The sequence below is a fragment of the Pocillopora damicornis genome, chromosome 2, assembly GCF_964200805.1.
Source record: "Pocillopora damicornis chromosome 2, jaPocDami1.2, whole genome shotgun sequence".
Lineage (NCBI taxonomy): Eukaryota > Metazoa > Cnidaria > Anthozoa > Scleractinia > Pocilloporidae > Pocillopora > Pocillopora damicornis.
The window spans coordinates 33,875,351-33,900,995 of NC_142671.1; the positions used below are offsets into that span (position 1 = coordinate 33,875,351).

The 25,645-nt window shown below is 37.8% G+C and overlaps 2 protein-coding genes across 4 annotated transcripts; one reads left to right on the forward strand and one right to left on the reverse strand.

Moving 5' to 3' along the window:
- The first annotated feature begins 18 nt into the window (after window positions 1–18).
- Window positions 19–13,518, forward strand: LOC113670054 (uncharacterized). 2 transcript variants are annotated; one of them, XM_089197383.1, is made up of 13 exons: window positions 19–140; window positions 1,601–1,760; window positions 3,115–3,195; window positions 5,940–6,015; window positions 6,765–6,838; window positions 7,259–7,356; window positions 7,662–7,753; window positions 8,500–8,631; window positions 9,156–9,269; window positions 9,417–9,534; window positions 10,116–10,270; window positions 10,879–10,910; window positions 11,276–13,518. In XM_089197383.1, the coding sequence occupies exons 2-13, from the start codon at window positions 1,689–1,691 to the stop codon at window positions 12,731–12,733; spliced, it is 2,502 nt and encodes an 833-aa protein (XP_089053509.1). In that variant the 5' UTR covers window positions 19–140; window positions 1,601–1,688; the 3' UTR covers window positions 12,734–13,518. The 2 variants fall into 2 exon arrangements, with proteins under 2 accessions (XP_089053509.1, XP_089053510.1); XM_089197384.1 differs by lacking the exon at window positions 19–140 and adding an exon at window positions 889–1,507.
- On the reverse strand, window positions 13,377–23,866 carry LOC113670053 (uncharacterized). 2 transcript variants are annotated; one of them, XM_027186136.2, is made up of 19 exons: window positions 23,711–23,866; window positions 22,774–22,854; window positions 22,104–22,182; window positions 21,894–21,973; window positions 21,686–21,777; window positions 21,562–21,614; window positions 20,502–21,367; window positions 19,578–19,694; window positions 18,834–18,914; window positions 18,021–18,078; window positions 17,611–17,693; window positions 17,413–17,504; window positions 17,204–17,235; window positions 16,977–17,117; window positions 16,643–16,756; window positions 16,039–16,156; window positions 15,799–15,917; window positions 15,507–15,565; window positions 13,377–15,062 (listed from the first exon to the last, which is right to left on the reverse strand). In XM_027186136.2, exons 1-19 carry the CDS (start codon window positions 23,783–23,785, stop codon window positions 14,184–14,186), a joined length of 3,219 nt encoding a protein of 1,072 aa, XP_027041937.2. In that variant the 5' UTR covers window positions 23,786–23,866; the 3' UTR covers window positions 13,377–14,183. The 2 variants fall into 2 exon arrangements, with proteins under 2 accessions (XP_027041937.2, XP_089053508.1); XM_089197382.1 differs by having other exon boundaries at window positions 22,104–22,196; window positions 23,711–23,800.
- Window positions 23,867–25,645: the final 1,779 nt, after the last annotated feature.

The window sequence follows — 25,645 nt, forward strand, 5'->3', positions numbered from 1 at the left end:
CGGGTAAAAGGTACATGCGCAAACAGGCGTGGGGAAACAAGAAGCATCATGCTCTTTCAGCCTCTCGGGAGCGTGGCCAAGATATTTCAAGAAGGGTGCGGTTGTACATTGGTGCCTCGCTGCAATACGGGAACACAAAGGTTTGTTTTGCTATTACTGATCGTTGCGTTGGCGTTTCAACGAGAGAGAGGTGGACACAAATTATCTTGATTTGCCTTTTGGGCTTCCTCCAACGCTATGTAAACCTGGCGAAGAACACGATGTTCTAAATCGCAGGAACCTTAGAAAAATTTACAAAGCGTTTGAAATACGTACGACATGCATATTCCATGTGAAATATTAAGAGTGAAATTATGGGCGGTTCTGGCGGAAAACCTTTAGGACTTAAGAACAACATCGAGGTCCGATACTTCATCGATTGCTTTTTACATAGAAAAGCTTGGATCCATTTCAAAAATACAACATACAGATCTGAAACTGTACTTATTCCAACCGAATTTGCGTCTAAACAAAAATATTATTTTTAGAAAGAGGAATATTGAAACAAAGGGTGATACTTAGGGGCTCTCTGACATTTGACCGCATTCATGCGTCATTGAATATTCTTTGTTGCACTTTCATCGGATGATGTGCAATCGCTTAGAATCCTTTGGAGCGTCATAGCTATAACCGTAGTATTGCTTTTTTAAGTGAAATTTTTCATATCAGATGTGCCCGTTTGTTTTTTATTACAGTACATTTTGCGACGGATTTTTCGATCAATTAGGCAAGAACAAAATACTGCAGTAATTACATTTTATAGAATGTTCACTCCTTGCACCAGAGTTATTAACAGCCATTATTGACCCACACTCGAGTATGTAAGAGAATACACATATTTCAAGTGTTGCTTTTCAGCCCGCTCTGAGAGAGCGTGCCTGATGATGTGTGAATGTTAAACTATGTCTTTTATATTTATTCATGACTTCTGCAAGCAGAGACTAAAGTCGTGCTTTCTCTAAAACAACATGAATCTCGTGAGACGGGCAGAATTTGTTTTTCAATCTAGTAATTGAGAAACTGGGATACATCAAAAATGTTCTAAGAAAGTTATATTGCTCGACGGTTGGGAGTCAACATGACTTCATTATTATGGGCAAATACAAAACAGCAAGGCCTCTTCTTCAGTATACCGGAGTTTGGAAATGTGGACATGAACGAGAACTGTTCAAACTTTAGTGCGAATGCAGTCTGTTTGGAATAATCACCTCAGGCTCTGTGCGAAGCAAATGGGCCTCCAAATTTTAAGGAATAGATAACTCCCTAATATTTGCCTAAGGAAATGTCTTCAAGTTCTGGGGAAAAAAATGTGATCTTTTATTCGTTTTCCTTGAAACAGCGGGTTCTTGCATCGAAGTCTGCTACATTCGACATTCATACCGATCATGAACTTTTGTTTGACCACTTTAATATTCGCCTCAAAGCTTACGTCGCTGCTAAGGATCACGTTTCCTATTCTACTTGACAGGTGAAGCATTGAATATATGCGACAATAGTGGGCTTCTTAGGGCGAAGGCGCAAAATGCTAATTCATTTTCTTCATTGTTGTTCGTTATTGTAGTGGCCTTGGAGCCTGCGACAGAAGAGATTAGGCGTTACTTTTTGTACTTGGAAGAACTAAAAACATCGTGAACAGTTTAAGGTTTACGATGGAGAATCGAACGGTGAAAGAGGCATCTGTTGAAGGAGTGCAGCGACGAACCAAACCAAAAAAACACTTCGTAAGTTTTCACTTATTAGCATATCTTAACTGAGCGATGTCTGTAACGAAATAATCTGTTTTTGACAGTCAGTAGTTTAAAACCAGATACGTAAATATCAATGTGTTGAAAGTTTTAGATCAGAAATTCGGCAGTGAGGGAATTTGTGTTTAACAATCTTTGCGTGATTCGAGTGATGAGTGGTAGTTGCGAAAAGGTGTTTTTTTGGTACTTTATTTGTCAACTCATCCGTGTAGCTCAGAAAAACATAAATTCCTAAAAAGGTAAATAATTGCTTGCCACGATCTCTATATGTTGCTGAAGTACATAACTAACCCTTGCCACTCTTTGGTTTGATACTCTGCCAAATTTGAACCTTGAAACAGATGTAACAGGTATGCAAATTTGTGATCATGTTTGTGTAAGTGAGAAGCTAGCAACATTTCTCTCCTCCCGAGAATTCACCAACTACAGCTTACAGCGTGTAGCTGCTTTTTTCAGGCAAAGAAAAAGTGGCTAGTTCCGCTTAGTATTATTTTTTTTCCTAACAAATATTTAACGGATTTGTTGCATAACATGACAACGTGTTCAACGCTTGAGAAAATTAATTTTAATAATCGTTCTCAAGATAGCTTTTAGCGTTTGTGAAGTATCAAATAACTGTAGTTGGCTCGAAGTTAGGCCATTTTTATATGCACGCGATTGAAAAATTATAGCAGTGCTGATCAGGTTGTACCTTAAGAAACACCTTAATCGGTAAAATTAGTGTAATTTCAATACCACAGCTTAGTATCGAGAATGTAAATCTAAAAGTGTTTATAAGTGGATTTTAAAAAGAATGTATTTGGGAGTATTCTCATTAAAATCAAAAGTCAAAATCTATTCTGTTAATGGACTCGCCTGGAAGTCTACCGGGTAACATTTAAAGTTATTAATTAGAAAGTATCGAGGTGTTAGTGACTTGTGATAAGTAGATTTTCAGAGGACCTTCTTCCGCTGAGGTTCCTCGAAATTCAGTTTCATTGATAGACTATACCAAAAAATACTCTCTTTAGAATATTTGTGGCTTTAAAACACCGAAGGGAAAAAATATATTAGAACTGTTTAGAGAGCTAAAACAAATTGCATCAATACGACTGCAAGTGTATGTTATCAAATGTGACGGTCTTGGCCTTCAATTGGTACGACAATACTATCATTTCAATAGACTTAGGCAAAACTATAACATAAATGGTTTCATATTTGCATCTCTTTAATCGCAATAGCGTTAGACGTGTTGCAACTCTTTATTCAATGACTAAGAAAGACCTCAGTGGCCTGTCCCTCTTTATAATACTTCCAAACTTATCCTGTTCGTTTTCATCCGTTCTTACAGATTTTTTGTGTGAAAGTTTCATGGTCGGATGGCACAGTCAACTTGGTATATCGCAGATATAGCGAATTTCTACACTTACAGGTTTGTTGGTTTGTTCGCACAAAACATGTTAATTGATTAGTGCATGTATTTACTCCTATAAGAATGGTAATTTGTTTTGAAATGGAGACAATATCTTCCCTTTATGGTTGATCCTTTGAATTTTCAACAGTGGAAAGAATGTAATTTTTAAATTTCCACCTGCTGAACCATACATTTTCACTTAAAATATTGAGCGATTAATAAGTTTCCAACGAATTGGGAAAGAGATAATTGGAATGATAATTGGAAAATCTTAAATTGGGGGTCAACTAAGTTTCCTTGGACTCTCAAATTTAAGGAAATTCCTACTATATGAACTTAGGCTCATAATGTACAAAAAACATGGCTAATGAAAGGGAAAGCTTTAAAAACTTGGATCCTTCGGTTTTGGCCTTCAACTTTGAGTTTATTCTGCTCAAGGCTTGAAAAAAGATGTGTTTTGGAACCATTATGGATGTACTTTCGTGTCTTAAAGCAATGAAGCCCTAGAAATCTGGGGATCTCTTCCATAGTGAGTCTAATTTTTAGTAAATTTTTATGTAGTAGTGAATGAGGCAATTCAGCTAAATTTTTTTTCGTGGTTTGATGCAAGCCATTGCATATCAATAGATCAAAGACTTGCCTCCAAAACATTTCTTTTTAAATATTAACTTATTCTATGTTTGAGGGCACCTCATCATTAAAAGAAAAGAAAAGGAGAAAATGAAAGATAAAAAAATTAAAATTACAATGATGTTTGACCGTTATCTCATGCAGTCTTGAACTTTCATTGTGCAGCTCACTTTTGCTGGGCTCAGCAGTTTTCTTCGAACGTGAATCTTTTCTTTTGATACTAACCGTGTTCCTTCAAAGCTATCGTGACCCATTAACTAGGCAGAGATACAATATTGATTCTCGATAGTCACGCACTACAAAGTACGTCATACTTTGTTAACTACTAACGAACGAGAAAGATTACTAAAACTTTTTTATCTCCAATACGTTTGGCCTCAAAGTTGAATCGTTGACAGGAAGCAGAAATTTTTATAGAACATCTTTCGACAACACGAAGATCGTGTTCCATCAACTTGGCTATGCATGGACTCTTCTTTTCTGTCTTTTCATTTCTTTGAGAAAACTGTCTATGGGTAATATCTTAGAGAGAATCAATGAAAGGAAATTACGATACGATCAAATGTGAAGTACTTGTAATATTGTACTCCTGATAAGTTTATCTCGTTAGTGAAGCAACCGACAGCCAAGGAAATAATCACGACAGTAATGAAAAAACTAGGAATACTCTCTCGAAATTTCTCCCTATTTTCTTGAGGAACTGATTTACAAAATGTCAGTTCAACTCAAGAGAGAGGCACTTGGATCTTTCATAGAAACTTTGATGGGCATACGAACTGTTTTGAATCGACGAAAAAGCGTGAATAACAACTCACGCGTATGCGTCATTGACCTGAGCGCTAACTTAAGATCGCTTTGCATCCACTAAGTTCCTCACTAGAATTATAGACAACCATGACGCTGTAGAGGATGGAAAAAGTGAAATAAAGTACTCTATTGAAGTACGAGGCAATATCTAACCACTCTACTGAACCAACTTGATTGAGAAAGAATTTGCTCAGTATATGCCAAAAGTCTGTTTCAAGTGATATTTTTTCTTGTTATTTTTTGCGTGAACGAGGCGGGCAATATTGATCTTTCATAACAAGCCTTTTACGCCCGCTCGCGTGTAACTTTAAAACAAAGAAATCGCCTTCTGTCATTCAATCAACCGTATCGTAGGATAAAATCGCAAAGCTAACTTTAAGGAATTCAATAACAGCAAGAGTTTTGGAGAGGAATAGTCGATGACAATTCAGATCACGTTATTTTGCAAAGCTTCCTGAGCAACGAACAGTGTTTACGATAAATAAAAAAAAGATTCGTCCAACAATTAACTGAAGGAACCCCAAACAACTCAATAGATTTATTTGTCACTGGATCAAAAAAATTTGAAAAACAATCAGAACAACTTTCTTTGAGACGTGCGCAAGTTGAAAAAAATCAGATATATTTGACCTAATGACGTTGTTGCTGTGCTGACATCATAACTCCCAACGTCACCGACCTAAACATGTCAGACCCCTTTGTTATATTTTGTTAAACTTTTTAATCGTCAAACACCTCTTTTAAGGTTGGAATGCAGCTCGGAAAATATAATTGATGACCAATGATGCCCCGCCAATTTCCTTTACGTTAAAAAATACGTTGTTTCTTGATGTTTTAGTAGTTGTCTTCTCTATGGTTCAATCCACACTTTTGTTTCTCCGTTTCTTAACCTACAAATTATTTATTTTTGGTATTAAAATGTTCCTCTAATGTTCCGTGCCGAAATATACTCTATTTACATTTAGTCCATGATTCTAGGTAGCCAAAGATGGGACTTCCGCAAACGCGAGCAGAAAAAAATTGTCTACTAACTTGCTCTGCTTGCTTTCCTTCTGATTCATTTCAGAGATCCAACATAAAATTGAAAATATCTCCCGTCCATAAAAATGCAGATATTTCCGCATTATTGTTTAAATTACCTAAAACACAGACACAACAACCTTTAATCAATTCTTGAAAATTTGCGTTCGAGAAATTTCGTCCCTGGTAACTCTTTTGTCTAATATTTGCGAGCGCCTATGTTTAGGATGGACCTTGAATAGTAGTTTTATTTTTTGCTAATTTTGATTTATTAAGTGAATTTTTGTCTTTTTTTGGTGTTATAGGCAATGCTAATCCAAGCCTTTCCCGGCTCATTTAACAAAAAAAGTGCTAAGAGACGAAACTTCACTCCACTGCCTGGTGAGACAGTAAACCTCATTATCTTCTACTCCATTTAGTTCCTTTTTCTATCGCAATTTAAATAACTGCTTGAGGACTGAATTCAATCTATTTGTTAAAAGACCATTCCTTTTCTAGGTTGTTATAAATTTGCTCAGTCAGTTTTTTTCCCTAAAGCTTTTTTTTCCTCGCGAAAGTCTCTGTTGCTACTTATCTGGACCCAAAGGATGCTCGGGCCCAGACCACCAATGACCTAAATATATAATCGGGACGATCACATCTTCTGCATAAGTGCTTAACCATTCAACTCCCAAGATGTAATATCCAGCCCAGTATTCCGAGATTTGCAACATAGTTCAGTTCGCACATGCGCATTAGCAACACTTTGCATTACCACGTTGTCAGCTCGAGTCGGAGAAGTTTTGTTCTATTAAAGCATTGTTTATACTGAGAAGACTAGCGGTTGTTACACAAGATACAATGAGAAATTATTCTTACTAAGTCCAATTCATTTTCTCGTAAAACAGACAGAAGAATTTGGTCTTGTATACGATTAAAACCTTTGGTGAATGATAAATCCTTCCGTCCTCATGGCCTTTTTGCCAGATAACGTAGATAACGTATATATCAAAGTAAGCCTGATCGCACGGATTTTTGGAATAGTCGTCCAAAGTCAGGAAATCTGGAAGATCCCTGCGGTCATATGGAATTTAGGCCTTAACCGCCATAATACTTAGAATCTAAATTTAGCTTGTTCTTGCCTATTTTAGATTCATTCGCATCAAAGATTACTGTCGGTGAATCAATATTTACAAGAATGGAGCTAGTGAGCTTCTTCCTCAAGGTAGATAATTTTTAATGAATTTTCTGGTGGGGGAGGGGGGGGGGAAGGAGGGGATCATGTGGTTTTCAGGGGGAACAGGGGTTGACAAGTCGTCGTCAACAGACTATAAAGGGTGGACCATAGCAAATTGACTGCCAATGACGGGGGATCATGAGAATAATGCAGAGCCTTATGGGGGGATCAGGTAAATTTCATCGTGACACAAGCAATATAATCCAGCCGCCGCCACCCCCCCCCCCCTCCCCCGGCGATAAACGGCTCAATCCCTAAGACCACACTGGAGAGTAACCTGGAGCCATTGAAATTCATGACAGGCCTAATTTCCCTGCTTTGTTCGCCAAAACGCATTTTGGATCCTGTTTCGTTGAAGGTGTTTATTTGCCTGGGTACAAGGAACAATAAATGCTATTCTCTCATCAGGATATTCTTGCGATGGATTTCCAAGTGGCACAATCACAGCACGTTAGAAAATTTCTAACTCCCACGCAAGAGGATCTTGAACCGATATCACCACCACGGTGAGGTTTTTTCGTATAAAATAGCTTTTGGGCAAAGTTATTATGGAGTTATCTTTCGTATGATATCATGAAACTCCAAAGAAAATTTAAAGAGGCACAACATTTGTGAGGCAAATGGAATGCAAAGAAAAATTCAAACCCTCGTGGTGAAGAAGATCTTCATGTTGGCTTAATAAACATAGGCTTGACAAATGTCGCACAGTATTGTGTACAACGATATCATAAAGAACATTTCAGTTTACTTCTTTTGAGTGGGGAAAATATTGAAAACCTTATTTTGTATCTTCTTTCTCCATAACACTCAGAAAAGTAAAAGTCAAGAAGGGGAACCGTGGTAGAAGAGGTAGTAATTTCACACAGACTGTAAGAGGAAGGTTTACGAAGAAGACTAAGATTTGTAAGTGATGTTTTGTTCTATCCATCGCATGAAAAAAATAATTCAAGCATAAATCATTTTGTGGCGCATGAGAATAACCGCCCAGGTAATCATGTGATGAGAGTGATGAGAGCGAGGAGATGGTAAAGCTGAGTTGATAGTGTTTGGAGTGAATGCCATGCAGTTTTGTTCTGTCTATAGCATGAAAAATTAATTCAAGCATAAATCATGTTGTTGTACTCGAGAAAATACCAGCCAGGTCATCATAGTGATGCTTGTACCTGTGATGAGAGTCATACTATATTTTCGCTGGAATCATTCTCTATAAGGAGATGGTAAAGCTGAGTTGATAGAGTTTGGACTGTCATGCAGTTTCTTGAATTCTTCTGAAGAATAAAACAGGGTGGTGAATACAAGAAGTTGCTCTGGCAGTAATCTGAATTAATTATTTAAACATATTATGCGCCCATAGTTTAAAAGGAGGTTTCTCAAATACACGCAAAGACTCTCAATTGCTGGAACCAAATCTTATGTTACCCTCACGATGATGACGCTTATCTGTATTTTCAATCATCTAGGTCGAATGATCTCACACGAAAATGTATAAACTTAGAAATGGCCCAGCCCCTTTCCAGTTTTCTCTATCTCAGTGGTAGAACGAAACTTCGTCCAGTAGTTGTGATAAAAGGAGTATAATTTGCCGGTTATATTATCGAGTGTTTTTTTTATCTGTGAGTTTATTGAATTATATCTGATTTTCCTTTCAGGGGGAAACAAGATAAGTTCACCTATAATATTGGAGCACTTTGTGGTGATGGATGATTACAGGAAGATAGCTAAGAGCGATATTAACCTGAAGAAAGGAAAAGTCGTTGATGTCATCGAGAAGAGAGAATGTGGTGAGTACATACACACAAACAAAAAAAATACTAAATAAACGACGGATATTCATGTTACTTACCGATTTTTTTAGCTTACATGACGACCCATTCCCTCAGGCCTTTTAGGGGAAGTAATAAAACGGTTTCAATTTATTGGTAAATCAGGAGAAACGAAAAAAAAAAAAAACAAACAAACAAACAAACAAACAAACGAACAAACAACTGATACTAGCAAATAAGGCGTCCTATCGTTTGTCACGCAAATGGACTTTTTATTACGTTTATTTAAGGAAAGAGCAATGATTTACCTTTTAAAACATAGCACAGAAGATTTATGGAGAAGCAAAATATGACCTGGGGCATGTTTCACACTTTAAAGAAACACCTTGAAGCGACGCTTAAGGGAAAATAACCTCTTGGACTAGGCGGGAAGCTCAAGTCATCCAAGATGTAAAACAAGGAGACTTTTGGGGTCTCAGAAATACTGTTAGTTTACAATTAAGGTGGGAAGATGGACTTAACCTCATCAATTACTCGCACAGGCTGGTGGTTGGTCGAGTCTGAAGGGGAAGTGGGCTGGGCTCCAGCTTTGTATCTCGAGCCCGCGGACGAAATGACGGAATATGGCAATATACAGACATTTCAAGTTGGAAGAGGTAAGATCAGTTTAACGTCAGTTAGATCTCAATCTCGTATCGCAAGTTAAAAGTTACTGAAATTAGACAATGCTATGTATCGATAAAGTATGTCATGGACAAAAATTAATTATCTTCTCGTCAGCTAATGCAGATATGTTTCTGTAGGTGAATTCTATGTGACAGCTAAGCGTTATGTTGCCTCTGAAGATGATGAACTGAGTTTTGAAATAGGAGTAAACCTGCAAATCCTGGAGAAAAACTACGATGGATGGTGGAGAGCCTCGTAAGTTCCAAGAAAAGCTTTAATTACATCTCTCGCGCTTTGTGCAATATCCAAAAAAATAACTTATCGAAGTGTAATCCAGAAGGAAACTTAGGGCCCAACGATCAGCGCTTGGCAATGCAGGACACTAGCTATACCCAACAGCTTTCGAGCTGTGGGCAAGGTTACCAGTTATGGGTCATCGTCTGAGCTAGAAAATCTACCGTTCTTCCTTTGAAAGTAACAAGGGAAAAGGAAATTTTGATTCAACTTGAGATGTTTTTGGAATTAACCAGCAGGCAGTTGACCTTTACGAAAGAATTCCCCTTAAGAACGGCACCGTTTAACACATCTCTAGCATTACGAAAGTTATAACTTCCCTTTGTGCAGAACATCGCTATCGCTACCGGAGGTTATCCCAATTGTTACCTGCCTGGATGGGATGCCCCTCCCTCATCTCCCCACAATTTTCATCAGGCTTCCTTAGGACTCCCCAATTTATACACCATTTCGCTACGGAACACAACAAGTTAATAAGCTAAATTGTGCCCCCTGCGTCTCCCGGATTATCAATAATTATACCGGTGGTCATTTATTGACAGATACCTCGGAAGAGAAGGATTGGTACCTGCCATGTATCTGAAACGGCTGGGATACGATCGAAGGCAATCGAGAACAGGAAGAAGGAAATCCAGATTGTTTGCTAAAAACCAGCTCCGTGATTTTGATGACGATGACGACATGGGAATGATCAGAGGTACGAAATTTTAATTAAATCACGTCGCATGTTGTTTGAAATGGTGAACTCTTCTCTGTGTCAGAGAAAGAGTCCGATGTGGCAAAACATAACTTGTTATAGATCATACGTTGGCCAAGATGATAAATTTGTTTTCATAGCCGAAAAAAAAGCAGCTTATCTTTACGTTACTCATTTTTGGCACTTTTCAAGTGAGTTTCTTGGAAAAAAAACACAAATTTTCCGAATTACAGGTAAAAGAAAATTAAATAATCATGATTGGCTTTGATTTGCATTTTATTTGTTAAGAGGGTGATGCAAATTTCTCTGGGCAAATCATATAGGGAAGCGCAGTAAAAACAACGCAATTCCGAGTAACTTTTGAACATCCAACAGAATTTTGATATTTTTTTCGGTGCCATTAACACCCACATATGTAACCACAATTAGCATGTATTGACCTCTGTTGGATTTTTTATTCTTATGTGTAATATATATCAAAAGTGGCATCTTAAAAAATGGAAAATGCTGTTGCAATTACAAAGCAAACGAGAAAGTCTTTTTCCAGATTGGTGTCTGTGGAACTACAAACATCGTAACGAGTCTTTTCATATTTTTACCTTTTACAGAAATTCCTGAATTTCAGGAAGAAAGTAAAAAGGTAAGAAATTCAACTCAGAACACCTTTCTCTAAAATTAAGTTCATTGAGGGAAAGGAAAAACACACCATTACAGCTCTCATATTAAGAATTATTTTTGTATAAATGAATTGCTTCACTGGGTGGTTAAATAGAGACAAGATAGGCATTGAAGGAACCTTAACTAAGACGGGAAAAGATAACTTTTATAAGGAAAAAATCTGTCTCATTACTGAGGAGGACTAAGTAGAATGACAAACGCTGATATTGATCTCGATAATAACATTTGCTAATCCATTATTTAATCTTTTAAATTATGGTAGAAGGCTTTTTTGGCTCTCTTCTGATTGCATGTGATGTAATTTATCGACATCATTTTGTTTGACAGAAAACTAAACTGAGGTTTAGTGGTGTAAAAGACGATGGGGATTCTGATGGCACAATTATTGAAAGTTCTGACTTTTTGCAACTGAATAAACGAAACAAAAAGCCAAGAGGGAACGCAAACGCACAAACAACCGATAAGACTGCCCCATCCCTGAGGTCCTTAATGTCGTCTTTGCACAACGTTGAAGAGGTATCCGATCCTCCAACGAATGACGACCGGCCTATGGAGATTTCTCTGAGTCGAAGTATGGATACAAGTCAAACGCCAGAGACCCACGAGATACCAGAATCAAATCAAAATGGCTGTGAAAATACAGAAACATTAGAGTCAGGAAACGATCTCAACAACCTCTCTCCACAAGACTCAAACTCCGCTGATGGAAACGAGAACGACACAAGTAACCTTCAGCAGCACGACCTAGACGGTGACGATAAAAACATTGACTATTCTGACGGTAGACAAGATAGTACTACGACCACCGAAAATGCAGAAAGTCCCGAAAGTTTGTCCGATACACCGATAAATTTCGAAGTGCCTCTTGATCCATCGAGGCACTTCCAAACAATTGCTGTAGTCGAAGACTCTCCAAGACTTCATTCACCGAAGAGGCTACCACCAGTGCCCTCAGGATACGAATCGCCTCGGACTGCAGCTCCTAAGAGGCTCCCTCCTTCGCCTAGTGGGAAACTCATCCGGCAAGGGGGGATAGAGAAAGAGAAGTCAGTCGAACTTAATGAAGAAATTCAGAATTTGAGCTCGAGTGACGACGAATCAGATCCCGAGCTGGCGCAAATGTCGCTCAGCAAAGTGGTTCTGCATGCTAAAACAAGCCACTCCCCTGCAATTGTTGTTGATGAAACAGGACAGCTAAGCGCTAAAGGAGAAGAAACAGAAGAGGTTCTTGACTACGATGAGAAAATGAGCCTTAATGGTAGCTTTCGCTCCACAGAAAGCTTTGAAATCGAAGTAAACGTTCCAGGAGATGAGGATGACCTTTCATCTAACATCTATCGTGCGATTGAGGACTACGAAGTTGACGATGAAATGAGCCTCTCCAAAGGTGAGTATGTCCGAGTTTTAGACAAAGCATCTACAGGATTCTGGTTGGTCAAGAACGAAGCAGGAATGAAAGGCTGGTTATCGTCTACCTTACTTTGTCCTGCTCCTCAAGTCTGGGGAGAAACAGAACGCACTTTGCAAGAAGAAGATTTTGAAGAAGAAGAAGAAGAAGAAGAAGAAGAAGGCACGCTTCAGATGTCTTGTCGTGCCGTTGATGATTACAAAGCAGATCATGATAGCCAAGAGATAGACCTACAGAGTGGAGAATATTTACGCATATTGCAAAAGAATGAAAACGGATGGTGGTGTGTACGAAATGAGGAAGGCGAGATAGGTTGGGCACCTTCAAATTACTTGGAAGAGTTCAACGATGATGAAGATATCGAATTCTCTCGTTGAAAAGTCAGACGGAAAAATTGAACTGCCTCGTAAGGCCTAACATTGGTATATCTTTTACATACGAAGAGACTTTAGCAAAAGACTAATTATGAATAGCGGACTGTTCTTATGTTAGAACCTTTCTTTCGATTATGATACCCTTTGAATTCTTTTTTTCAATTTTGGAGATATTTTCTTGAGGGACAGTCTGTAGTCGGCTAGATATTAAATAGATCGTTCGGTAAGGTTCCCTCTGGTGAATCGACATTCGATTCCTAAGTCATTGTTAATGTCTACCAAAGTGTAAGTTTCAATTCAATGATGTTAACTCAGTAAGCTGAAATAATTTCACTGATAAGTGAACAAGTACTTTTCGAATACAGTATATAATGGGGATTCATTATCGTAGTTATCTTTAACCTTTCTCGCAGATATTTTTCAGTTTGTTCACTGTTCTTTTTCTCATAAGAGGAGGGAATAAAGGACAAGTAATTTTCTTTGTACTTGTGAGGCGAGCATAACAGTTGCTAGCGCATAAGGCATTTTGCCAATGATGGCATTTGTTTCATATATAAATTTCAGTTTTTCGCTTATCAAAAACTGATATTAAAGTACTTGAATTTTATATGAATGAAGTTGATTAGTAAGGATCATGGTAGCTTCCTTCATAACACAATGTCATTTTATTAAAAAAACTTACAACAGTTACAAGAAATTTTATTATTTTTTAATTACCGTGAGTAATATTTTTATAAAAGCGTACAATTAAGCTTGTTTTGTCAAAATAATAAAGTATGTAAGCCTTATGTTTTGTACAATCTTTACTTAACAGTATTTCTGCTCTACCGGTTTTATTTTACAATGTTTTCGTAAGACGCGCTCCCTATAAGCAAGTGATAAGATCAACTGGCTCCTTAAGTTAATAATAATGTAATCTACAGTTTAACACTCGTCTTCACTCATCATTTATCGCTTTAGCTGTGATCCGTGAAGAATAAATAAGCAAAAAAATCCTTTCGAAATGTTTTTTTTTCCGTATTAACTGTATCAAAGGAAAATGTAACACGCACATTTTTCATGTTTACTGATATCTTTTTCGAAGTACCTTTGAATACTCTTTTAAAGTAGTGACACGATTTATAAATTTTTAGAAGAGTCATATTCGGAATAGACACGCCAATTGGAATAATAGGCAATGAGAAAATTATGGTATCGGTCAGGAAAAACTGCGTTTAAAACTTGCGCCTTATTTCCTCCACTTCTCTCTTGGTCAAGATCAACTGAAAAGGACTTATTCACTTTTGGTATGGCGATGAGCATTTTGCAATATTACACACTCAGGTTCCAGCAAAAAGCACAGGTGTTTTACATCTACCCAGTAATAGTTTTTTACGACCGTATGTGCGTGTGGCCTATTTGGTAGAAAAGTTCACTTCCTGTTCATTTTTTTCTCTCCTTTTAAAGCAAGAGCTTAACAAGTCATCAGTTGTAGAAAATTTGAAGGTCCCCAACCAAGTTCTTCGGAGGTTCGAACGAGCCACCAACCATTTTCGCTCGCTTGAATTACTTCAACATCATCTCCTTCGATAAGGCTGACCTCACCATCTTCTTGAGCAATGTATGTATAAATAACTTTATACATCCTTGATTCAATTTGATCTCCATTGTTGTAATCAGAACCGCTGCTTTGATAGTTGTCATCGTCAATCATAGACATCGAGTCTCTCGGTGACAACAACTTTTGAGGCGATGCTGCACCAAACTCCCGACTTCTGGAGGGTGAAGTAGCTAGTGGACTCAGTCTATTGGATGCAGAAATCTTTCTCTGGGTGGGAACAGGGCTGCTTCTTCCTGAGCTGGGCTTTCTGACTCGTGATTGGACACCATTGAGACTCAACTCTAATTCCTTCTTGTATTGTGCCATAGACGTTACAGATCGTGAACGTGGAATCTCCGGAGAGTTTTGCGTGGTCAAAATCTGAGCCTGAATGTGGTCAAACTGTGGTAGTGTTGCGCACTTCTTCATTCCCCTAGGCGAAACATCCTCGGGAAAAACGTCAGATACGAGGGAGGTAAGGCTGCCAGTTGGAGAACTTTCGTACCCACTGCTTGACATGGAGAACTGGCGAGCCACGTCTCCATGGGAAAGCTCGCTGGAGAGTGGTCGTGAGGGTGATCTTGGTAGAGGCAAGTTATTTCCCGAAATCCTTTTAGCCAGAGAAGGTGTACTCACTTGTACTGGCAGTGATGGTGTTTCTTCTGTGGATTTTTCTTCACTGTCCTTTTCCTCTGGGACTCCATTAAGCTCATGGGAGTTTCTCTTCTGTCTAATTCGTCCCGTTTTTTGGACCTGCAAAATATAGTAAAAACAAGGGAATTAGATTCCTCTGTAAGCTCTTATTTGCTTATACTTCGTAAACATTATTTTTCTTAAACTGAAAACTCGTCTTTCTTTTTTGCCTTGACTTTTTTCGTGTTTAAATAGAGATACCTTCTTTGAAGGGCACAGTTATGGACGAGCAATTTAACAAACTTTTATTTACTGTTCATCTCATGTAACCATGTAACCATGTCTGGGTAAGTCGGAAATATTTTTCATGAGAGCGAACGTGGTGAAGGAGTCTGAAATGTTATTTCCTTATAAAGCTAAACGCAGATATTCTCAGTTTTCTACTGCTTCTCTCATTTATGGAACTGTGAGGCTCTTTATTAGCAACAAAGTTGAAATAATGATAATAAAATTAATCATTAAAGAGGCTATGAGTCAACAGGAGTCATCTTAAGCCTGACTTACTTGACTTCGGCGAGTAGGAGCGGTGCGGGGAATTCGCGGGCTTTCATCGTTGGTAGGCTCTATCATAAATAAATGAAAATACCATTAGATTTATTAAGTTCTGATGAAAGGTTTTCGCATTTATTCTGAGACTTTCTTCTTCCGGAAACGGTATGCTAATGAATGAAAACTGTTACATCAGGCCAGGGAGCCTATAAATATATTTCTTTCTACGACGACGTTTTGAAAAATTAAATCATCTTTCAAGTGAAAGGTACCTTAAAGAAAAAAACACTTAATTGTTGAACTATACCTTCATCGTAGGAGCCGATGTTTAATTGATCCAAAGTGCTGTCTTCCGCATTAGATGAATCGTCTGAATTCACCCTTTTTAGATTCATGGCAGGTGCCCATCCTTCCTCACCCTGATACCTAGCAACAAAAATTAAATAATGGAGAATTCATCACTCGCTCTACTAACGTTTAAAATTAAAAAAATAATAAAATGTCCGAGCTCAAAGAGGAGCTTCAGTGAATCTTATTCGAGCGATACCTTACGAGCCACCATCCATCCAGAGTCTTCTCAACCACCTTTAACATAACGTCAGCATCAAAAGACAGTTCATCCTCAGCTGTAGCTTGATAGCTTGTAATTGACACGTAGATCTCCTCTGTTGAACAGAAAAATATATATCAACTTAGGATTTTTACCTTTTTCATTGTCCCTTTTTAAAGTTATTGCAACTCCTGATTAACATCTCATTTGATGTACAAAACATGGGTTGGCAAATCGATCAAACACGTGCTCCATGGATGAGGCAGCTAAATAGTCGTGGATCGTTTGGCCGGAGTTTGAGCTAGGTTTACCTGTGCTACTATATCGTTTATGGCGTGGATCATAGCTGGCACCTAATGACTCTATGAGCATATCGAGATCTCTGAAATCCACTACAATCCTCCAGTTATGCACATTATATAAAAGAAAGTTTAATTTTACGCATTTAAAATGTCATTAAAACATTTTGAATAGCTTAAGAGTTAACTCTAATCGTTGTTCTTTTAGTGCAGGAAGTTCTTGAAAAAGTAATTGGCAAGGGAACTACAGACTACAACTTCATTTGCTAAATTTCAAATCTATTCTAACTATTTAAACATACCTTTTCCTGGTGCAAAGTGTTTCGCTGAAGTAACCTCTGCCCCATCATCTGTGGGCTCAAGATGAGATGCAGGAGCCCATCCTAACTCTCCATCACGATCAACAAGCCACCAGCCTTGACGAAAAAAGATAAAAAATTGAACTGTTAGAGAAGAAGATGATGGAGAACACGTTAAAGGCTGGTTAAGAACGTTGGGAAAAAAAGAAGAGAATGCAAAATTGATACTAGGTTCCCTTGTAATTTGAAAAAAGGTTCCAAGAGTGGTTAAAAGAGTATTCACCAAAACGAGGATGATAACGGGCTAAATAAAGCTGTGAAATTCCAGAATACGTACCATAATCATTCTTCTCAATTACGTCAACAACATCTCCAGCTGTCAGGGAAATGTCATTCTTGTTCTTCTTCTTGTAATCGCATATTACTTCATATTGCTCAAAAACTACTGGACCAGAGATCTGTACGTTCTCATCATCATCTGAAATAATTTGGGAAGACGTGGTTTAGTTTTACATCAAATGATTTCGTATTTCTGACGAATTTGCGTTCGTTGATTTCACTCACCGCCCGAGGACTTTCCATCCTTCTTTCCAACTCTAATAGCAAATAAAAGTAGAATAAATGTTAGTTACCAATGAAGTGATCTGGCGAAAATTTCAAATGAAAAACTATATCGACAGATCTATTTTTTGATGAAAGAAATCTGTCAAGTGAGTTTTTTTCTCGCAACTATAAAAAAATTATTCAATCAGAAGAAACAAAAAATTACTTACTCTCCATGAGGAAGAACATCGCTGGGTCGAGACCTGCAAAAATTCATGACAGTGTTGCTTCTAGAGATGTGGTCAGGTGCATTGACCAGTTCCTAAGAGAGAGTAAGACAAAAATCATTAGAACAATCCAGTGCTTGTTTACGGGGAAAGGTCTTTCAGAAGATAAGGATTATCGCCATGAATATCTTTTAAACTTACATGGCAAAACTGGTTCATAAATTTTTGTCTCTTGCATGTTCCATCCTTGAAGCAGAACTGGCAGTTCTCCGTGAATTTTCTTCCTGCAAAACATGGAAAAGAAGAAACAAAACATTTTATTTATATTAACACTCCAGTTATGGTGCAAGGGGCGTATTGTTTGTGCTTGCTTCATAGCAGACCTACCATATTTCTTGGATCTCACGCGCGCAATTCTTTTGCATCCTGACATGTTCCGTGTAAAGCCTATCCCTATTTTTAAATAATTTTTTTGTCCTATTCTGAATCATTAGGGAATAGATGACATTACTTAATATTCTTCCTGGATTTAAAATGCTGTTTTGTGGCTCTACGATCTTTGTTTCTCTGATTACCACAAAAAATAGTAGTTGATTTTTGTAAGGTTTTACCTTTCAAAGCGGGAATCTCCTTTCCAATGGCACTCGGACATTCCTTTCTGAGATTTTCCTAAGACAATTCAAAGCAGAACATGGAGTATTGAATTACAAAAGTTATGAAAAATCCTATTTGCAGGTAATAGCCCCCTGTAGATCGATAAACTGGAAAGCTGATCTTGATAAGTGTCATAAAACAAATACAAATAAAAGACATGAATGAAAGTGATATGACCTTCATATATTCTTAACCGTCTACAAATAAAAGACTTGATGCACGATTCGATATCTTTTATTTCTTGCTATGTGAGGCTTTTTTGAAAATATGGCAGATATCAACTCCTTTATCTCAAACAAACAAATAAGTAGTGAATGGCTTGTTCACTCCTTTGTCTTAAGATGATTGCGAATGAATTAAAAAAGAAGATTTTTCGCTGGAATGTTACTAGAATTAAATTGCTGTATAGACCCCTAGGCTGACCCACGCGCTCATCTGGCGTGTCCATCATGCTAGTTATCACCTGCTACGCTAACCGATGTATTTGACGTCGAATTATGGCTCATGTGTGATGACATGGCAATATTCCAACGTAATTAATTTGTTTTATAGTAAGGCATCAGAAGAATTTAACGGTGTAGTTGTTATATTGGTATGCCCTTTGTTTGTCAAACCACAAAGTGATTTGCGTAAAGCTTTTGTTTCTGAGAGCCCGCAGAGAGGCAATATCTTCATTGGCTTACACTAACAATGAAAGATAAGCCGTATCAATGAAAACAAAAAAAAAAACCTCAGATTTGTAAGGGTGTCCTAATCTTCTCTTGCCTTACCTGAAGAAAGAAAAAATCGCTGCAAGTTCTGTAGATGATATTGATGTTTCCGTCTGACCAAACCACTTTGAGGATGTATACCTGATAAGGAAAGCGCGCAGACACGCCGTGTTACTATTTTTATTCGTTTCCCTCGTAAATGGAGGAAAAAAAGAAATTGACGATGTTCTAGTATTACCGCTAAAGCCACATCTATATTGATTTTCATGTCATGTCATTGTTTTTGAGCATTACTGAGGCTGAGGCTTTTTGCCAATTAGTCGTCATCAACAAAATTTTTTGCACGCGAGATGGTTTTATCGTTGAAAGTAGGAAATGTTTGAATTGTAAAATCCTGGAAAGTTTGTCAATGTAGTATTCTTACTTAACAGCTATGCAATTAACAGTTGAGAAATACAAAATATGAGAAATTCGAGACATTCAATTTGATACTGTGCTTAACAGTGGAAATTATTGGAGTACGTCATCTTTAGTGAAATACAAGTTGAAACTAGAGTAAGATTTTCAGAAGGTTATTTGTAGTTAAATGAAGTTTCCACATGGATCAAATTACTTCCTTCCTTAACTTCACCTTACACAGTTTGACATCTGGCCACTAATAACTACCAAATCGTGCGAATTGTTACTTATCATTGAGTCCCGACCGGCCTACTTTGGGATCCTTGCGGACTCATTGATAATTCTTGGTAAATCAAAGATTAAAAATAACAAATACAGCTGAAAAGAAAAGACCAAAACACTTACGTAGTTTTTGTCTGGGTTTTTTCGCTTCTGTATTCCCTCAATAGTGAGAAACTTGGGTCGTCGATTCATTTCTACCTGCTTCTTTTGAGAACCTCTTTCCACGTGACGTTCCAAGGACTAGGAAACGGAAAATGGAGAGGTCTTTAATATCAGTGTCGACTGCACCATCATTGTAAAGCGTCACTTCATGTGATAAGGAAATGGCGTCAATGCTATTACATAATCTAAGACCACCTTTTTTGACTTGTTTTTGGTTTGTTTATTTGTTTTATTCTCGGGCACCGTGACCGTTGCTACTGTTTAGGAACTTCTTTGTTCGACTTGATTAACCTTCGAACGCATCCTAGTGAAGGTTTTTCTTGAGGGCATCATCTAACTACTACCAGTGAGAAATTTAGCGTGAATCAAGCATCTCTCAAGAGCTAAGGAGCTGCTGCTAAAATGCTTTACAATTCTTTAATAACAAAAGCTTTAACATACATTAGTTGTTTGTCCTTTCGCTATGTTAGCCATTGAATTCCTATATTATGACTTCAAAGTCCTGTTATTTATGGATCGATAATCATGTACAATATATAGGCTTTTGTCTTTCATTGAAAATAGACAATGAAGCTTGAAGCTGAACACGTGCATCCTGCGTGATCATTGACGACTCAGTTACTTTTGCTCTTTTTGATGTCGTTTGTATCAGGAAACATTTCTGCTCAGTAAAAAGGTTCCTAAACTTGCAATTTTCAAACAACATTTATTCTCACTGAACGAGAGAGAAAAGGGATCTAACATGGAAATTAAACTTTGACAAAAATCACACGAGGATATTCGTTTCTCCATTTAGTTATACAAGCATATGTTTACCGTAGAAAGATTGAACAGATCTGAAAAAGCAAAAAAAGTGTGAAATTCATCAGTTCGACGCTTACTTACCTTCACTTTTATTTGGGGATCAACTTCCTCCTCTTTTACATCCGGGCTTTCTGAAAGCGATTCCATCCTCGACCTTATTTCACTTGATTGATCTTGGCTTCCCAAACTCTGGGGCGGAACCTGGGACCCAGGAGATGAAGACCTTGATCCTTGAGATGGTGCAAGAAATGCCTCTGGTGCCCATCCTTCACAAAAGTCATTTTTTATATACCACCAACCACTGGATTCTTTCTGCAAGACCTCGACTTCTTCACCCTCCTCCAGGGAAACTTCACCAGTTCCTTCTGCAATGAATGCTGAGGTAGCAACATACTTTTTCTTGCTTGGGCTTGTCCTACCTTGAATACTCCTCACACTAGATTGGGTTGATATCTTTCTTGAGCGTGGCTCGTCTACTTCGGAAAACTCAGAGTCAATGGCTGACGTGTCCGTTAGTGCTGAGATGCTGCTTTCGCTTCCAGAGTCTTGCCTGTTCAATTCATTGAGAGTTTGTAACGAAGGAACTTTACCTTTTAAAAGTTTGGGAGTGCTTGGACGGTTTTCCTTTAACTCATCGCTTTCCCTAACCATACTGGCTAATCCCACCGGGACGCTGATTGGCCTCCTTGTCAGACCTGGTCTTGAAGATCCTTTTGGCCTCACCAGAACGTCATCATCAACGGAGACTGCTCTTATTTTACCGCCGGGTAGAGATGGAATCTCTTTGCTTGGACGCCTCTCGCTAAGTCTGTTCAGCTTTTGATAAAGATGAGCTCTCGCCTCTTCACTAAGCATACTCAAATCCTCTGGCATCCAAGTGGAATCGTGATTTGATTTTCGCTTCGTCACTGGACTTTGATTGGGCAGATTCCTAAGTGGATCTCTTCCTGCAAATATCAGAAGGGATTTCCTTTGAAAAATTCAGGAAGTAATGGAGTGGTATCCATTACTCTACTAGAAGTAATATCACTGATCTTATTCTTTTAGGGCGACAGATTGGTTGCCAATGCCCTTACGATTGTAGATGTGTTGTGAAAGAGTCGTTGCTTAAAGGACCATGGAAGTTTGTTATTATCCTTACCGCTAAGTATTTCAGCAACTTTGGTCACCTTCTTCAGTTCTTCCTCACGGGATCTGCAATACATAAGATCCATAGTTATCTCTCAACGTCCCAACCTCATGCTTTACAGTACAGAGGTACTCGCCTGTTTGCTTTTCCTTGTTGCTCGTCGAAGAAACCAAAAAAAGTCTTTATAGCCTCTGAATCTCTCACAGATGTTGGAAGGGTTAATAGCTCCTAAGAGAAAAGGAAAAAGGACCGTAAAACATTGGACTTGGCTGTGTGATTTTCGTGTCAAGTTTAGTCATGGTGAAAATAAGCCACATTTATAAATTGATGATTAGAAATATTACCTTCATAAACTCGTCTATTCTTCCCATCTTCTTCAAATTATCATCCTTAAAAAGAATTCTGGACAGTGCTGAGTTGTTTTCTGTAATGCAAAATATTTTGATTGGTTAAAATTTCTGTTATCCGCAAGGTAAGGAAAATAACCCATAGACTTTAGGAAGGCACTCGTTGGATGATAAAACCAATTTGTCCCAAATATTACCAATACGCACCTGGCAAGCTAGAAACGAGAGTCCTCGATGTTTTCCTGGAGTAGCCACCTTTCTTTTTTAGCAACTCGTACACCTTAACCTATCGATAAAATCCTGAAGTATCAGAAGTTTGTATTGTGTTTAATGGATTTTGTTTACGGGCCAAACGTCAATATCGATTGATTTTGGTTTTTGTGACTATTTGTTAGATTTATTTTGCGAGAAAGCAAAGCAAAAGCTGTCTTTCAAACGGCCTCGATTTGTTGTTTATTCCCTGTATCTAAAGGAAAATGAATGAACGCCTTTGTGCTCAAACATTATCAGTTATCATAACAAGGAAAAATCCAAAAATACTGCCACGTATTCATTCGCAATGAATACGGATGTGCGGTTTTTAACCAAATAAGATTGCGTTTTACTGTTTTAGTGTTTTTCTTTTTAATTCTTTGGCTTGAAAGAAAAACAATATAGTCTTCCGCTGTCACTGAAATAAGATTGTTTTTTTGGATTTTTTTATTTAAATTTTTTGCCAGAAAGAAAGACAGTATTATCGTCTCGCTTCAAATACCTATGCAAATTTTATCCTTTTTGATGAGATTTACGTTTAACGGTTTGGGTGAACAATGCTGCTGAAGAGGCTTTTGTTAGTTTGTTTGTGTGTGGGCCGGTAACAAAAAATCATGAAACTTACTTGCAACTCGACAAATTCTTCGTATTTCCTTCGTAAAACCGTCTTGGTACCGTCGCAGAAAACGACAGTAATTTTATAGGCCTGCAAAAACAAGAAACCAGACCTAGATTGAATCCTCTTGAGTACGTGTACTTATTTGCATACTAGTATCCCTTTCACAGAGCTCGTGGTTCACTAATGATTGCAAATCTTATTTTTTTTAAATCAGCCTTGTTCTTTCACACAGTGTGTAAATCATAGCGCTTCGTATCTAAGTTGGAGCAAATTAGTGACGGACTTACTGATTAGTAATTAGTAATCAACCAGCACCTTGTGAATAGCGATCTACGCTCTGGAGCATGAGCTAGCAGTGATACCACACGGTTACGGTAAAACACCGCTATTTATAAGCAAAAAGGGCAAGAAGTACAACTTTTTAAAAATAATTATGGAGATTATTAACCTAGCACATCATGTATCGTTTCATTTGAACTGCAGGCGTACAAAATTACCCCAAAATGTTCGGACATTTTCAAATCCTTCCCGCTTTCTGCGAATCATTGTAACTCATCATTCCATACATGTTCCCTTTCAAAATACAAGGAAGTATTTTGAAGCAGAATTGTTAGTTTTCTAGCATTTTCCCTCTTTCCGGAGCGACTTCCTAAATGAAAAATTGCCGCATACTAAACCCTCAGGTATGAAAGATTTCTGATATTCACCGTAACGAGATGACTGATGCATAAATCTCCGAATTCTTCGCCATTTTCAAATGCTGAACACGATTAGAATAACCTTTTTTATGGCTTAACGATGATAGCTTTTCCACAAATAACTCTACTAACAGATACACTACTTAAAACACACATTGTTTCGTAAACCTTCATCAAGTCTATCGGAATTTCTATTTCAATGTCGCGATGTCAAATATTTTGGAAAGGAATTGTGAGCAGTTTACCTCTGGATCCTTGCCACCATCTTTTGGATCGACAGTCCCACTTACATTCGCAGTCAGAATAGTTTTGTCCGCCATGGCGTGAGCCTCCAAATGATTTCGAAAAATTGCTGTTGTCGTCCTTTATGTTATCGTTGCGAGCGGCGTGGGTGTATGCGTCACTACGAACTAATTTGCATACATAATTGCGTGATTGAAAAACAAAAAAGGAATCCATGCTTGGAATACACAAATATCAAAAACGGACCGTCCACGAATTACGGGAGAATAATCAGAGTTGTTGACCTGGGGTCGAATTTCGGTAGAGGCAAGATTTTTAAAAGGAAGAAGCAAAAAGATCGAAAGAATTTCCATCTTTTGAGCTGGCCGATTGAACATTATCTGAATACACTGGTCGTACTTAAGATTACTTGTCTACACTAATTTTTCACAAAAGAATTCTTGATGCATAAAATATTGTGTTGTTTACGCCAAACACGTTTTTTGCTTTTTGCTTTAGACCGTCAAAAGCGTTTGTTTTCTTTTTTTCATTTTTGATTTCTATACTGAGAAAGTAAAATAGTATTTAAAATAAAAACGAACCGGAACAAGCCCCACACAACCATAAATGGATCTTTTGTGCCACGCGCACTTTAGTGATCCCTATTTCCTGTTCCAGCATTACGTCATATTACAGGAGTGTTCTAACTGCTAACACGCAAATGCTTCATTAATGTCTAATTGCGCACGCATTGATCATTTCTGCGGCGACCTCAATAAATCTTGGGGAACGGATAACTTTTCTGGGTAATCTATATAACCATCTGCCATACTTTCAACTATAAACGGGCGACTGCTCATATTGTGGGGTATTTATTATTCTGCGCGGTTTATCAAGCATTAAGAAAATAATTCTGAGCGTACACTTTGATAGTTGAGCACAAGCAAATTTAAGCTTTTTTTTTTTCAAATTTCCTGTCTGATTATGAAGTGGATAATAATCGATTCAGGACCAAATTAGACTCGTAATGACAAGTCTGAGATATGTTTCTTGGAATGGCTTTGGCTCATGAGAATATGCCGAGAGCAAGCTACTTTGCGGTCAAGTAGGACCATTTTAGATTTCTGGGTTCTTTCCTCGATATTTTATCCATTCTGAAATACAATATTGAGCAATGAATCAAACAAATGACTTATTTTTAGCGCACTTTTCATGACATTTTGCATGATTTCGGTGATATTCCTCGAATTTCACTCCTAGCGCTAAAATTTCATTGAAAGCTAGAATTGAAATATTAAATTGCGTGGGCAAAGGGTACCGTAGTTGAATAGGTCATTTTTTGGTTCTTTGGGTTGGGTTTTTCTCACCATTTTCGCAAATGTGTTATTTTAATTGGATCGCTTTTAGAACATAGATTGCATATTTTTGTACTTTCGAATTCACGTGTTCTATATTAGTAAACATCTCTTTAGCGCGTGGCCCTTGCCGAGTGGCGCTGAGTGGTGCTTATGACGCCAAATGTTAAGTAAAGAACACAAGAAGAAACCGTTAAACGAAATGAAAATTCATGGCCTCACTGAGATTTCTAACATGAGGCTCGTGCAAAAGTTAATTTTCGATGCTTTAATTATTTGAGTGGGCCAGTCAGGAAATATTTCTGCCGAGTACATTGACGTCATAGGTTCGGGAATCCGAAGTTTGATTGAAATTCTTTTCTTCTCACTGCTTTTATTTGCTTCTTTTCGTGAGACTCTTGGGTACTTAGGGGATAGGTCTATCCCTGGTTGGTTTTTTTCTTAATTAGAATCTCTATTTGAAAAACATTTCTAATATTTGTAGCTGTGGCAGAAATTATTACTCTAAAGCCTGGGAAAATACTTTACTCACAACCTCAAACTTCAAAACCACAAACGCTTCATAGTATTTTCTAAAAGAGAAATAACACATGACTAATCTCC